The sequence below is a fragment of the Canis lupus genome, chromosome 10, assembly GCF_003254725.2.
Source record: "Canis lupus dingo isolate Sandy chromosome 10, ASM325472v2, whole genome shotgun sequence".
NCBI lineage: Eukaryota > Metazoa > Chordata > Mammalia > Carnivora > Canidae > Canis > Canis lupus.
This window is the reverse complement of record NC_064252.1, coordinates 36,405,161-36,421,297: the sequence shown is the minus strand read 5'-3', so window position 1 is coordinate 36,421,297 and position 16,137 is coordinate 36,405,161. Positions and strand designations below refer to the sequence as shown.

General features: G+C 40.9%; 1 protein-coding gene across 2 annotated transcripts in view; it reads left to right on the top strand.

Moving 5' to 3' along the window:
* The first annotated feature begins 648 nt into the window (after nt 1-648).
* Nucleotides 649-16,137, top strand: part of SULT1C2 (sulfotransferase family 1C member 2) — a 29,182-nt gene continuing 13,693 nt past the window's right edge. Inside the window, exons 1-3 of one of the 2 annotated variants that reach the window (XM_025462754.3) lie at nt 649-868; nt 14,015-14,192; nt 14,649-14,774. In XM_025462754.3, the coding sequence (XP_025318539.1) occupies nt 14,042-14,192; nt 14,649-14,774 (277 nt within the window). In that variant the 5' untranslated portion in view covers nt 649-868; nt 14,015-14,041. Of the gene's footprint in view, nt 869-12,213; nt 12,413-14,014; nt 14,193-14,648; nt 14,775-16,137 lie in introns of those variants that run through there. The other variant, XM_049115380.1, reaches the window with a different exon arrangement.

Genomic DNA, 16,137 nt, shown 5'->3' with positions numbered 1-16,137 from the left:
CAGGGTGTTATCCCAAGTCCGGGGATCAAGTCCCACATCAGGCTCCCCATGGGAAGCCTGCTTCTCCCTCTGCTTATGTCTCTGCCTCTCTCTCTGTGTCTCTCATAAATAAATAAATAAAGACTTTTTTTAAAAGATTCCACATATAAGGAAGATATAGTATTTGTATTTCTCTGTTTTGTTTCACTTAGCATAATAGCCTCAAGGTCCATCCATGTTGTCACAAATGGCAATATTTCCCTTTTCTATGTCTGAATAATTTTCCAGTGTGTATATGTAAATCACATTTTCTCTATCCATTCATCCACCAATGAACGCTCTTGAATATTTTAAATAATGATACAAAAATCAGTGTACATGAATGTCTATATATCTTTTTGAGTTAGTGTTTTGTTTCCTTGGGATAAATACACACTAGTAGAATTGCTGGATCATATGGTAATTCAAGTTTGAGAGAGTGCTCTGTCCTCTCACTGTGGTCTGATTTTCATGGAAGAATGTTCATTCAGTCATTTCCTTCCACAGTTAGGAATTAATTCACCTTGTGTTGCACTTTGAACAGAAACCCAACCCTGACTCTGTATACCTAGGTGTGTTCAATGCTATCAAAAGTAAACTTTTTGATTAGGGCCCTAAACAGGGTGACAAATGAATTGCAACCCTACAGGCTACACGATTGCCAAAAATGTAGCCACATGCCTCCATAGTGGGATCAGTGGTGAATGGACCTCCATGTTGCCATTTTATCCTGGATCAAGTTGCTCAAACAGCCTAAAGGTGAAGCCTGGTAAAAGTCTCTAAGGAATATCTAGATCTGGTCCCCGACTTCCTTGCCTGAAGATATACCACTTGCCTTTAAACACCAACTGTAAGTAATTATAAAAACGGAGAGAGATTGTATTTGCAGCTCTTCTATTAGTCTTTTAAATGAAATGGATTAAAATATTGAAAATGAAATATGTTATTAATTTTGAAAGGGGGTTAGATTGTTAGCCACTTGAAAAACAAAAGTAAAGTTCAGGTGCACTTGACTCCTAAGAGAAACGGTTTTTTACTTCTTTTTTATTTAATTACTTCCCACCTTTATTGACATATACTTGACATATTACTTTATGTAAGTGCAAGGCATATAGTGTCAACACACTACATACACTTACATGTTTCAAAATGATTACCACCATAGCATTAGCTAACACCTCCATTATGTGACATAACTACATAACTAAAAAAGTGACCCAATCTGAAATATTCCTCATGTTTTGGAGGAGAGAAAATTTAAGGTGTACTCTCTTTTAACAACTTTCAAATTCATAATACATTATTGTTAACTATACTCACAGTGCTGTACATTAGATACCCAGAAATTATTCATCTTACATTTGGAAGTTTATACCCCTTGACATTTTCTCTACCCTCCAGACCTTGGTAATCACCATTCTGCTCTCTAATAGTTCGGTTTTTTAGATTTCACATATATGTGAAATCATGCAGGAGTTGTCTTTATCTGACTTATTTCAGTTAGCATAACGTGCTGAAGGTCATTCCATGTTGTCACAAATGGCAGTGTTTCCTTCTTTCTCATAACTGAATAATATTTCAGTGTGTGTGTGTATGTGTGTGTCCCTTCTTCTTTATCCATTCATCTGTTGATGGACACTTTGGTCATTTCCAGGTCATGGCTATTGTGAATAATGCTACAAAAAAACATGGAATAGAGATGTCTCTTCAATATTCTTTTTTCATTTTATTTGGATATATACCCAGAAGTGGAATTACTAAATCATAAGGTAGTTCTATTTTTAATGTTTTGAGGAAACTATATTGTCTTCCACAGTGGCTGCGCCAATTTACATTCACACCAACAGTACACAAGTTCCTTTTTTTTAACATACTTGCCAGCACTTGCTATTTCTTCTCTGTTTGATAATAGCCATTCTAACAGGTATGAGGTAACATCTTATTATGATTTTGATTTGTATTCCCCTGATGATTAGTGATGTTGAGCATCTTTTCATGTACTTGTTGGCCATTTGTAGGTCTTTTTTAGAAAAATATTCTTCAGTTCCTCTGGAAAAGAAAAGTTTTTAAACAGTGATATTGCTCCACACTCTGAAATATCAAAGTATCCTTTACACTTAATGTATAAGACTACAAAGATGAGCAAACAATTCCTTTGAAGGAGAAGATGAATTATAAGTGATTTAGAGATGTGACCCAGAGAACATATGGGGAAGGGACTCAGGAGTAGGCTGTTCTTTGAGAAAGTATCTGTGGCCCTTTGTGTCCAGATATTGAGGCTGGAGCTCTGACCTCAAAAAAAAGTGACCCAATCTGAAATATTCCTCATGTTGTACCAGTGCTACTTTACAATCACCAGAAAACAAAGCTATAGAAGTTGGACTTAAAACATGCTGTACTGGTGTTTAAAAGCCTGCACTAGGGATGCATCCTGCTAGGGTTCAAATTGTGGCTCTGTTGCTGTGATCCAGAGTAGGGTATTTACTCCTCAAGTCCCTCAGTGTCATTGTGCTGTGACAACAGTAGTAGCAGCCACCTCACATTAATTTAAAGGTCTAAATTAAATAGTTAAAAATCTGAGGGGTACCTGAGTGGCACAGTTGGTTAAATGTCTGCCTTCGGCTCAGGTCATGTTCCCCACACTGGGCTCTCTGCTCCATGGGGAGGCTGCTTCTCCCTCTCCCTCTGCCTGCTGCTCCCTCCTACTTGTTCTCTCTCTCTCTCTCTCTCTCTCTCTCTCTCAAATGAATAAATAGAATATTTTTTTAAGTTTTAAAAATGTGAGGTTCTTAGAATGGTGCCAATTATATGATATATTATTGTGCCATCATCATGAAATGCCATAAAAATATTTTAATTTAAAGAAAGGGGAGAAGGGGCAAGATGGCGGAAGAGTAGGGTCCCCAAATCACCTGTCTCCACCAAATTACTAGAAAACCTTCAAATTATCTTGAAAATCTATGAATTCGGCCTGAGAATTAAAGAGAGAACACCTGGAATGCTACAGTGAGAAGAGTTTGCGCTTCTATCAAGGTAGGAAGACGGGGAAAAAAGAAATAAAGAAACAAAGGCCTCCAAGGGGGAGGGGCCCCGCGAGGAGCCGGGCTGAGGCCGGGCGAGTGTCCCCAGGACAGGAGAGCCCCGTCCCGGAGACGCAGGAGCTGCACCGACCTTCCCGGGCGGAAAGGGGCTCGCAGGGAGTTGGAGCAGGACCCAGGAGGGCGAGGATGCCCTCGGGCTCCCCGGGACACTAACAGACACCTGCGCCCCGGGAGAGTGCGCCGAGCTCCCTAAGGGCTGCAGCGCGCACGGCGGGACCCGGAGCAGCTCGGGGGGCTCGGGGGCGGCTCCGCGGAGGGGGCTGCGGGGCGGGAGCTCGAATCCAACAGCGCAGGCCCCCGGGGCACAGGGCGCCGGGACACAGCCCAGGATCCGGCCTCCCCCCGGGACAGGCAGAGGCCGGGAGGGCCCAGGACAGCGAGGACGCTCCTGCCCCGAGCTGAGCAGATCAGCGGCCCCGCCCCGGAGCCTCCAGGCCCTGCAGACGGAGAGCTCCGGAGTTCCTGCGGGGGCTGAATCCAGGGCTCCAGGGCTGGCCCCACCATTGGGGCTGTTCCTCCTGGGGCCTCACGGGGTAAACAACCCCGACTGAGCCCTGCACCAGGCAGGGGCACAGCAGCCCCCCCAAGTGCTAACACCTGAAAATCAGCACAACAGGCCCCTCCCCCAGAAGACCAGCTAGACGGACAAGTTCCAGGAGAAGTCAAGGGACTTAAAGTACACAGAATCAGAAGATACTCCCCCGTGGTTCTTTTTTTTTTTTTTGCTTTTTGATTTGTTTCCTTCCCCCACCCCCCTTTTTTCTCCTTTCTTTCTTTTTCTTTCTCTTTTTCTTCTTTTTTTTCGTTTTTTTTCTTCCTTTTTTTCTCTTTCTCTTTTCTTTCCTTCTTTCTCTCCTCTCTTTTTCTCCTTTTCCCAATACAACTTGCTTTTGGCCACTCTGCACTGAGCAAAATGACTAGAAGGAAAACCTCACCTCAAAAGAAAGAATCAGAAACAGTCCTCTCTCCCACAGAGTTACAAAATCTGGATTACAATTCAATGTCAGAAAGCCAATTCAGAAGCACTGTTATACAGCTACTGGTGGCTCTAGAAAAAAGCATAAAGGACTCAAGAGACTTCATGACTGCAGAATTTAGAGCTAATCAGACAGAAATTAAAAATCAATAGAATGAGATGCAATCCAAACTAGAAGTCCTAACGACGAGGGTTAATGAGGTGGAAGAACAAGTGAGTGACATAGAAGACAAGTTGATAGCAAAGAGGGAAACTGAGGAAAAAAGAGACAAACAATTAAAAGACCATAAGGATAGATTAAGGGAAATAAACGACAGCCTGAGGAAGAAAAACCTACATTTAATTGGTGTTCCCGAGGGTGCCGAAAGGGACAGAGGGCCAGAATATGTATTTGAACAAATTCTAGCTGAAAACTTTCCTAATCTGGGAAGGGAAACAGGCATTCAGATCCAGGAAATAGAGAGATTCCCCCCTAAAATCAATAAAAACCGTTCAACACCTCGACATTTAATAGTGAAGCTTGCAAATTCCAAAGATAAAGAGAAGATCCTTAAGGCAGCAAGAGACAAGAAATCCCTGACTTTTATGGGGAGGAGTATTAGGGTAACAGCAGACCTCTCCACAGAGACCTGGCAGGCCAGAAAGGGCTGGCAGGATATATTCAGGGTCCTAAATGAGAAGAACATGCAACCAAGAATACTTTATCCAGCAAGGCTCTCATTCAAAATGGAAGGAGAGATAAAGAGCTTCCAAGACAGGCAGCAACTAAAAGAATATGTGACCTCCAAACCAGCTCTGCAAGAAATTTTAAGGGGGACTCTTAAAATTCCCCTTTAAGAAGAAGTTCAGTGGAACATTACACAAAAACAAGGACTGAATAGATACCATGATGACACTAAACTCATATCTCTCAATAGTAACTCTGAATGTGAACGGGTTTAATGACCCCATCAAAAGACGCAGGGTTTCAGACTGGATAAAAAAGCAGGACCCATCTATTTGCTGTCTACAAGAGACTCATTTTAGACAGAAGGACACCTACAGCCTGAAAATAAAAGGTTGGAGAACCATTTACCATTCGAATGGTCCTCAAAGGAAAGCAGGGGTAGCCATCCTTATATCAGATAAACTAAAATTTACCCCGAAGACTGTAGTGAGAGATGAAGAGGGACACTATATCATACTTAAAGGATCTATTCAACAAGAGGACTTAACAATCCTCAATATATATGCCCCAAATGTGGGAGCTGCCAAATATATAAATCAATTATTAACCAAAGTGAAGAAATACTTAGATAATAATACACTTATACTTGGTGACTTCAATCTAGCTCTTTCTATACTCGATAGGTCTTCTAAGCACAACATCTCCAAAGAAACGAGAGCTTTAAATGATACACTGGACCAGATGGATTTCACAGATATCTACAGAACTTTACATCCAAACTCAACTGAATACACATTCTTCTCAAGTGCACATGGAACTTTCTCCAGAATAGACCACATATTGGGTCACAAATCGGGTCTGAACCGACACCAAAAGATTGGGATCGTCCCCTGCATATTCTCAGACCATAATGCCTTGAAATTAGAACTAAATCACAACAAGAAGTTTGGAAGGACCTCAAGGAGGTTAAGGACCATCCTGCTAAAAGATGAAAGGGTCAACCAGGAAAATAAGGAAGAATTAAAAACATTCATGGAAACTAATGAGAATGAAGATACAACCGTTCAAAATCTTTGGGATGCAGCAAAAGCAGTCCTAAGGGGGAAATACATGGCAATACAAGCATCCATTCAAAAACTGGAAAGAACTCAAATACAAAAGCTAACCTTACACATAAAGGAGCTAGAGAAAAAACAGCAAATAGATCCTACACCCAAGAGAAGAAGGGAGTTAATAAAGATTCGAGCAGAACTCAACGAAATCGAGACCAGAAGAACTGTGGAACAGATCAACAGAACCAGGAGTTGGTTCTTTGAAAGAATTAATAAGATAGATAAACCATTAGCCAGCCTTATTAAAAAGAAGAGAGAGAAGACTCAAATTAATAAAATCATGAATGAGAAAGGAGAGATCACTACCAACACCAAGGAAATACAAATGATTTTAAAAACATATTATGAACAGCTTTACGCCAATAAATTAGGCAATCTAGAAGAAATGGACGCATTCCTGGAAAGCCACAAACTACCAAAACTGGAACAGGAAGAAATAGAAAACCTTAACAGGCCAATAACCAGGGAGGAAATTGAAGCAGTCATCAAAAACCTCCCAAGACACAAGAGTCCAGGGCCAGATGGCTTCCCAGGGGAATTTTATCAAACGTTTATAGAAGAAACCATACCTATTCTCCTAAAGCTGTTTGGAAAGATAGAAAGAGATGGAGTACTTCCAAATTCATTCTATGAGGCCAGCATCACCTTAATTCCAAAACCAGACAAAGACCCCACCAAAAAGGAGAATTACAAACCAATATCCCTGATGAACATGGATGCAAAAATTCTCAACAAGATACTGGCCAATAGGATCCAACAATACATTAAGAAAATTATTCACCATGACCAAGTAGGATTTATCCCTGGGACACAAGGCTGGTTCAACACCCGTAAAACAATCAATGTGATTCATCATATCAGCAAGAGAAAAACCAAGAACCATATGATCCTCTCATTAGATGCAGAGAAAGCATTTGACAAAATACAGCATCCATTTCTGATCAAAACTCTTCAGAGTGTAGGGATAGAGGGAACACTCCTCGACATCTTAAAAGCCATCTATGAAAAGCCCACAGCAAATATCATTCTCAATGGGGAAGCACTGGGAGCCTTTCCCCTAAGATCAGGAACAAGAAGGGATGTCCACTCTCACCACTGCTATTCAACATAGTACTGGAAGTCCTAGCCTCAGCAATCAGACAACAAAAAGACATTAAAGGCATTCAAATTGGCAAAGAAGAAGTCAAACTCTCCCTCTTCGCCGATGACATGATACTCTACATAAAAAAACCAAAAGTCTCCACCCCAAGATTGCTAGAACTCATACAGCAATTTGGTAGCGTGGCAGGATACAAAATCAATGCCCAGAAGTCAGTGGCATTTCTATACACTAACAATAAGACGGAAGAAAGAGAAATTAAGGAGTCAATCCCATTTACAATTGCACCCAAAAGCATAAGATACCTAGGAATAAACCTAACCAAAGAGGTAAAGGATCTATACCCTCAAAACTATAGAACACTTCTGAAAGAAATTGAGGAAGACACAAAGAGATGGAAAAATATTCCATGCTCATGGATTGGCAGAATTAATATTGTGAAAATGTCAATGTTACCCAGGGCAATATACACGTTTAATGCAATCCCTATCAAAATACCATGGACTTTCTTCAGAGAGTTAGAACAAATTATTTTAAGATTTGTATGGAATCAGAAAAGACCCCGAATAGCCAGGGGAATTTTAAAAAGAAAACCATATCTGGGGGCATCACAATGCCAGATTTCAGGTTGTACTACAAAGCTGTGGTCATCAAGACAGTGTGGTACTGGCACAAAAACAGACACATAGATCAGTGGAACAGAATAGAGAACCCAGAAGTGGACCCTGAACTTTATGGTCAACTAATATTCGACAAAGGAGGAAAGACTATCCACTGGAAAAAAAGACAGTCTCTTCAGTAAATGGTGCTGGGAAAATTGGACATCCACATGCAGAAGAATGAAACTAGACCACTCTCTTTCACCATACACAAAGATAAACTCAAAATGGATGAAAGATCTAAATGTGAGACAAGATTCCATCAAAATCCTAGAGAAGAACACAGGCAACACCCTTTTTGAACTCGGCCACAGCAACTTCTTGCAAGATACATCCACGAAGGCAAAAGAAACAAAAGCAAAAATGAACTATTGGGACTTCATCAAGATAAGAAGCTTCTGCACAGCAAAGGATACAGTCAACAAAACTCTAAGACAACCTACAGAATGGGAGAAGATATTTGCAAATGACATATCAGATAAAGGGCTAGTTTCCAAGATCTGTAAAGAACTTATTAAACTCAACACCAAAGAAACAAACAATCTAATCATGAAATGGGCAAAAGACATGAACAGAAATCTCACAGAGGAAGACATAGACATGGCCAACATGCATATGAGAAAATGCTCTGCATCACTTGCCATCAGGGAAATACAAATCAAAACCACAATGAGATACCACCTCACACCAGTGAGAATGGGGCAAATTAACAAGGCAGGAAACAACAAATGTTGGAGAGGATGCGGAGAAAAGGGAACCCTCTTACACTGTTGGTGGGAATGTGAACTGGTGCAGCCAATCTGGAAAACTGTGTGGAGGTTCCTCAAACAGTTAAAAATATACCTGCCCTACGACCCAGCAATTGCACTGTTGGGGATTTACCCCAAAGATACAGATGCAATGAAATGCCGGGACACCTGCACCCCGATGTTTATAGCAGCAATGGCCACAATAGCCAAACTGTGGAAGGAGCCTCGGTGTCCAACGAAAGATGAATGGATAAAGAAGATGTGGTTTATGTATACAATGGAATATTACTCAGCTATTAGAAATGACAAATACCCACCATTTGCTTCAACGTGGATGGAACTGGAGGGTATTATGCTGAGTGAAGTAAGTCAGTCGGAGAAGGACAAACATTATATGTTCTCATTCATTTGGGGAATATAAGTAATAGTGAAAGGGAATAGAAGGGAAGGGAGAAGAAATGGGTGGGAAATATCAGAAAGGGAGACAGAACGTAAAGACTGCTAACTCTGGGAAACGAACTAGGGGTGGTAGAAGGGGAGGAGGGCGGGGGGTGGGAGTGAATGGGTGACGGGCACTGGGGTTATTCTGTATGTTAGTAAATTGAACACCAATAAAAAATAAATTTAAAAAAATAAAAAATAAAATAAAATAAAAAGAAAGGAAGATGCTAGCAATGATCTAAGGTGGTTTATTGAAGTTTGTTCATCAGAACATAAACACATTAAAGAACTATACTATAACATCAAAACAAAACAAAAAAAACAATACTACTCTCATTGGCTGACATCCACATCATGGAGATGTACATAGAAATAAAATATCATCCTAGGTAAGTCTGCCGTGTACCTATACAACTATAAAGTTTAATGACTATCACAATTTCTGGAAAGAAATATATCAGAATAGGAATTCGTAGAAGAACTGAGGCCCGAGAAACAGCAGCAGTGACCAAGACCCTGTCACTGATTCCATTCAATTAGACTCAGAGGTACAATTCCCCACCACCGTGGAAGTCATCCACACTCTACCTGTTGTGAGGCACGAACCCACAACATGTTCCTGAAGTTCTTCCTTCAGAAGTCAAAAATTCCGTCCTTCAGTTTACCCTCCACAATCTGTTTCTATGAAATTACCCCAAGCACTCTGAAGAACCAGAGTAAACCCACCAGATTTGTTTACATAGATCCCTCAGTTGAGATGCAGAGCTGAGGAGCATTTTAAAAATTAAAAAAAAAAAAAAGACTATTCTCTGGAGAAAAATATCATTATATTCTGATTACAGAAAAGCATCATATCAGTTGAAAATTGGGAAAATACAGAAAAGAACAAAGAAAAGAAAAGGCAACTGTCATTGTATCCTAGTTACTCATCATTCCCAAAACTTGACAAATCCTGTCTTTTCACTCTTACACATTCTAGTGGTTGGATAGTTGTATTGGGGGTTTAATTTTTTATTTAATTTATTGATTTGATCTATTCTCTGGTAATTAATGATGTTAGTATCTTTTCATGTATTTCTTGGCCATGTCATATTTGTGAAGTACCCTTTCAAGTCTTTAGCCCATTTATCTCTTGGGATGTTAGTCTTTTCCTCACGGATTTGAAGGAGTTCTGTGTATAACCTGGATATGACTCTTTTGAGAAATACTTTCTCCTACTTTGTAGATTGCCTTTTTATTCTCTTAAGGTGTTTTTGATGAACATAGTTCTTCACTTTAATTTAATCCAATTTCGTGATTGTTTTCCTTATGGTAGATGTTTGTTTTAGTCTATTTAATAAAGGTTGGCTTTTCCAAAGATCATAGAAATATCCTTTCATGTCCTTCTAAAAGCTTTATTGTTTTACTTCTCACATTTAGATCTACCATCTGCCTAGAATTGGTTTTCAGGTATGGCATATGATGAGGTGAGAATTCAGCTTCTTCCAGATGGATATACAATTTCAAGCACTATTTATTGGAAAGATTGTGCTTTCCTCTTCTCCTTTGCAGTGACACCTTCTTCATAAACCCAGTAGCTGTCTCTGTGTGGGTCTGTTTGTGGATTCTCTCTTCTGTCTCATTGGACTATTTGTCCTTGCACAAGTACCACACTGCCTTAATTCATGTGCTCTTATAGTAAAACTTGATATGACGTCGTTTCAGTTAAAAGCATTCAGATTTGGGGCCATAAACAACCAAGGGATAACTTGATCTGAACTCATAAAACTTAATTTATATGCTAAGTGCATGAGAAACCAAACAAGAAGAGGTCAGAGGTGAACAGATCTGCTAGAAAGTTCTGCAATATCATACTTCATCTGAGGGGGACGTGGAAGAAGCCAACATGCGGAGCAGTTTCTAACTGGAAATTCTTTGATTGAAAGAACCACAGGTTTATTCACTGCTTACAGTTGCATTCCGTAACTATATGTTAGATGAATAACCGATATTGTTAAGTAGAGGGCCTTCCCCATCCTTAGTCCAAGATGATGTTTCAGATGTGTATGCTGGTGCTACCATGACCAGAAGACAGCTCGTGACAGGCAAAACACGCGGCGCAGGGTCGCTCTGATTTTGGCAGAACCTTACTTAGCAAGTGGTTGGAAATTATGGTTTTGTCAGTTAAACAGTTAATGTGAGTTAATGCTGAGAACTTATGAGTCAGCCAAGGTTCCAAGAGTTAACAGCACTGGAGTAAGTGAGGTTGTCAAAGAGAAGAGAGCAGAACGAAGAAAAATGGATCGAGATTATAGAAAGAAAAAAAAAAAAAAAACTTTGGAAAACAAGGAAGAGGTGTCAATGAAGAAGCATCCGGAGGTTCAGAGTCAAAGGAGACAAGAAGACATTGGCAGGAGGGGTGACCAGGGTTTAAATTCCAGGAAGAAAAATACTAGGTCACAAATAAGATTGGGAGTCAGCAGGACTGTAGCGGTTCAGAGATTATTTACCACAGGGATGGATTCTAATTTTCAGGTAGCCAAGGCCATTAGGGAATATACTCAGCCTCCATGGAAGTATGCCCTCTAGGATAAGGCACGGTAGAAATAAATACACACATAGCTGGACTCTAGATTTCCGTTCTCTATGCATTCAGGTTTGACTGAATACACTTTGGGAAGAAGGCATTTTAAAGCATTTGCCCCTGGGGCGCAGCGGTTTAGCGCCGCCTGCAGCCCAGGGCCTGATCCTGGAGACCCGGAATCAAGTCCCACGTCGGGCTCCCTGCATGGAGCCTGCTTCTCCCTCTGCCTGTGTCTCTGCTTTTCTCTCTCTCTCTCTCTCTCTCTCTCTCTCAATAAATAAATACAATCTCTATGAATAAATAAATAAAATAAATAAAATCTTTTTAAAAAATTAAGCATTTACTATGTAGTAGGCAAGGTGTTTTCATTAACATTGCTGTTTTTAATCTTAAAACATTAGTTGGAGACAGGAACAGTCACCCTCATGCTGAAAGTGAGTCAGACTAAGAAGCCAAGCAAAGGAAGGAGAACACTAAGGGAGCAAGAGTCTATTTGGAGCTGGATGCATCTGTTCCTGAAGCCAAGTTCCATTTTCCCACAGGTCCAAGTGTTTTAGACTCTCTGTAGCACCAGAGGAGCTGCAGCAGCGTCAAAGCCAGGTTCAGCCACCAGGCTCAGTTACTGACAGGCATGCACAGACGCTAGGCAGTGAGCTCAGAGGAAGGAACGGTGTGTTCATCCAAACATCCCTGAAGTTCACATAAACTCAAGGGACCTGAGATTTGCAGAGAGGTCAAAGCCACATTTGACCTTGTTTATATTTCTTTCACCTCAGGCCAGGTCACAGGGCTTGTTCCCGTTTAGTACCAATTCTCACAGAAATGGCTCCATCTTGTGTTGATGCCAAGAGCTCCCAGAGGAACTTTACCTCCCGAAGGCCCCACGTGCCTCAGACACAGTAGTAATTTGAGCCTCTGCAATTGCCATACCCAGGGAATGCTGCCCTGCTTCCTTGGAATGTACTTTATGTGCCCACTGACCCTTGATCAGAACTTTGGGCTGCTGATTTTCAGCTGGAACTTGAAGGTAAGAATATGGCTTAGAAGAAATCCTTAACTTGATGATTTTTTTTTTATTTCTATTATCATGATGTACTTACTGCTGTATAGACAGAAGTGATTAACTAAAGCCAGAGAATGTTTTAAGGAACCTAAAAGGTAAAAGAGATTTATAACCAAGATATCAACCTAACAGTGGAAAGCCTAGAAATTCAGGACCCAGAGGCAAAAATCTCCAAAATCCCTGTCCTATAATACCATCTCTCCTTCCCACCTGGATCTTCCCCTACATGCTGAACCTACAAAGGGGATTAGACCAGGTCCCTGAGCTCCAGGAGAACTAGACACGAAAACAAGTAATTGCAGGGCATTTACATTTCCTAAAAAGCTCTAAAGTCCTGGCACTCATTTTATGCACCAGTTAAAATGAGTTATTTATACAAGGCACTAAGCCCAGCACATGGCTATCTCAATAGCCAATTATTCTGGAGTAGTATGGCCCACTTCTCCTGGTTTCCTCATTTTGTGCATTTAAAGCAAAAAAACTTGGGACTCCTGGGTGGCTCAGCGGTTGAGCATCTGTCTTGGGCTCAGGAGTGATCCTGGGGATCTGGGATCAAGTCCCACATTGGGTTCCTTGCAGGGAGCCTGCTTCTCCCTCTGCCTATGCCTCTGTCTTTCTCTGTGTCTCTCATAAATAAATAAATTAAAATATTTATTTAAAAAATATAGTAAAAAAACTTAAGAAATGGGCAGAAAATTTAAGTGGATATTTCTCCAAAAGAGATATATGAATGACAAATAGGCACATGAAAGGATGCTCAACATCACTAATAATTAGGGAAATGAAAATCAAAACCACAGTGAAACATCATATCATACCTATTAGGATGGCTAACATAGAAATTAAAAAAATTTTAACATATACTTAATAAATAAAAATAATAAACAGAAAATAATTAGTGTTGGCAAGGCAAGGGTGTGACAAAATTGGAACACTTGTGCCTTTCTGGAATGTTAAATGGTGTAGCTACTGCAGAAAACAGCATGGCAATTTCTCAAAAATTTAATGTTCTCAAAAACATAAAATTATCATATGATTCAGCAATTCTAATTCCAAAGAATTATAAGTAGGATCTTGGAAAAATACTCGCTTACCAGTGTTCATAACAGCATTATTTACAAAAGCCAAAAATTAGAATTAACCCAAGTTCCATGCATGGATGAATGGACAAACAAAATGTCACATATACACATGATGGAACATTATTCAGCCTCCCTGCTACAGCATGAATGAACTCTGGAGGCATTTGGCTGAGTGAAATAAACCAGTCACAATAGGACAAATAGTGTGTGATTCTATTTATATGCAGGATCTAGAGAAGATCAATCTATAGAGACTGAAAGTGGAAGGGGATGGGGTAAAAGGGCAATGGGGAGTTCATGTTTAATGGCATAGTTTCATTTTGGGAAGATGAAAAAGTTCTGGACATGGATGGTGGTGATGGCTGCACAACAATGAGAATGTACTTAATGCCACTGAACTGTACTTAAAAATGGTTAAAATGGTAAATTTTATGTGTATTTTACCACAATTATTTTAAAAGTGCCCTCTGTCTTCTGCCCACAGGGACCTCCCCTCTCATTGCAAGACAGTATGGCCCTGGCCACAGCATTGGAGGCACAGCTACAACTGAGAGAGGTGGCAGGCATCCCCCTGCAGGCTAGCACTGTGGACAACTGGAACCAGATCCAGAACTTTGAGGCCAAGCCAGATGATCTCCTCATCTGTACCTACCCTAAATCAGGTGATTGTGGGACCAGGGGGACAATCAGACTTCAGCCTGTGGAGTCAGCAAGGGCTGCTCACATCAGTTAAAATCCCCCTCAATACAGTGCACTCATTCAAGGAAAGCTGCTTCTTTTTACTGGCCCATGATGAGGTGATCTTGGGATGCTTAGTGTCCCTGGGTTTAGCCAGGGTCAAGCATGATAGGGTTAGGGGACCCAGCCTGCTGTCCTCTGTCATGGACAGCTCTTGGGTGACAATGTCATGTGGCTTTGCCTCTGCTGCTCTTTCTCTTCATGGAGACTTCGTGGGTTTTTCTCACATGGCCATCCATCTGTCATGGCTGACAGGATCCTGACCTGAGGGGAGGTTGAACCAAACATCATTAGTCTCCACATCCCCTTTTCTCCCCCAAACACATAGGACAGATTGTCTAACAGGTTTCTCCTTCTCATCCTTTCCACATGGGTTCCAGGGACTACATGGATTCAGGAAATTGTGGACATGATTGAGCACAATGGAGATGTGGAGAAATGTCAGAGAGCCATCATTCAACACCGCCATCCTTTCATTGAGTGGGCTCGGCCACCCCAGCCCTCTGGTGAGAGCTCCCTGCGTACTGCCCTGGCTCCTTTCTTTTAAGATCTTATTTTTTAGAACAGTGTTAGGTTTACAACAACATAGAGGCACAGAGATTTCCTACACGTGCACAGCCTTCTCCATTGTTCAATATTCACTCCTCCCCCAGATTGTATTTGCTACAATTGATGAGCCTACACAGACATGTCTTAATCACCCAAAGTCCATAGTTCACATTAGGATTTGCTCTAGATGTTGTATGTTCTTTGGGTTTGGACCAATGTATAATAACGTGGATCCAACAATGTACCACCATACAGAGTAGTTTCACTGCCCTAAAAATCCTCTATGCGCCCCCTCTTCACCCTCCCTTCTCCCCAGCCCCTGACAACCACTGATCTGTTTACTGTCTCTACAGTTTGCCTTTTCCAGAATGTCATATAGTTGGAATCATACAGTACATGAACTTTTCAGACTGGCTTCTCTCACTTAGTAATGTGCACTTCAGTTTCCTCCATGTCTTTTCATAGCTTCAGAGCTCATTTCTTGCCAGTGCTGAATGCGATCCCATTGCTTAGATGTACACAGTGTATTTATCCTACTGAAGGGCAGTAGGCTCTCCTGTGGCTGTCCTTCTTCGTTTCTCTTCCTCTCTCTCCTGTCTCTGTTTTCTTTTCTCCTCTGTTTTGTTTCTTTGTTCTTCCTCCCCTCTCATTTCTATCACCATGGGTTTCCTCCTCCTTTCTTCCTCTTTGTTTCTTTCTACAAATTACCTAAGTTTGTTTGCCAAAAATGAATCATCAAGTAAAAAGGAATCTGCCTTATTTTCTTTTTCAATGCTCCCTCTGACCATTGCTGCTGTAGAACATACAGAGAGGGTGGAAAGCTATATGTGGAACACTTCACACTCTCTTCTTTCCTTACTCTACCCATACAAATTCCCAGTGGAGTCAAGGAGGTGCCAGATAACTAGAAAAAATAGTGCATTTGCAGCCAACTATTTCTGTTCTGTAGGGAAACTTTTTAGAGTAATACTCAACCCAGAAATTTTTTTCTTCACACCAAAAAAAAAAGACAATCAGAAGGCAAAAGAAGCCATTCCAGGTAACAGGCAGCTACTGGATGCATTTTGCAGAACAGAGATAGGAGGAAGGCCTACTTTTCTGTTTCAGCATTGTATAGTTCAGCACAATAAAAAAAAAATGGAAACACACCTAGCTAGAGCCACAAAACTATAAGCAATACAACTCTAGTGTGGAAGTTTAATTTGGAGAAAGTGTGGACAGATAAATCTACCAATGCCTTGCCCAGCTGCTCAGACTCCTCTGGTCCTTAGTTCCTATCCGTCTGGTTGACCACTAGCTTAGCAATCTAATGCCTGGTCT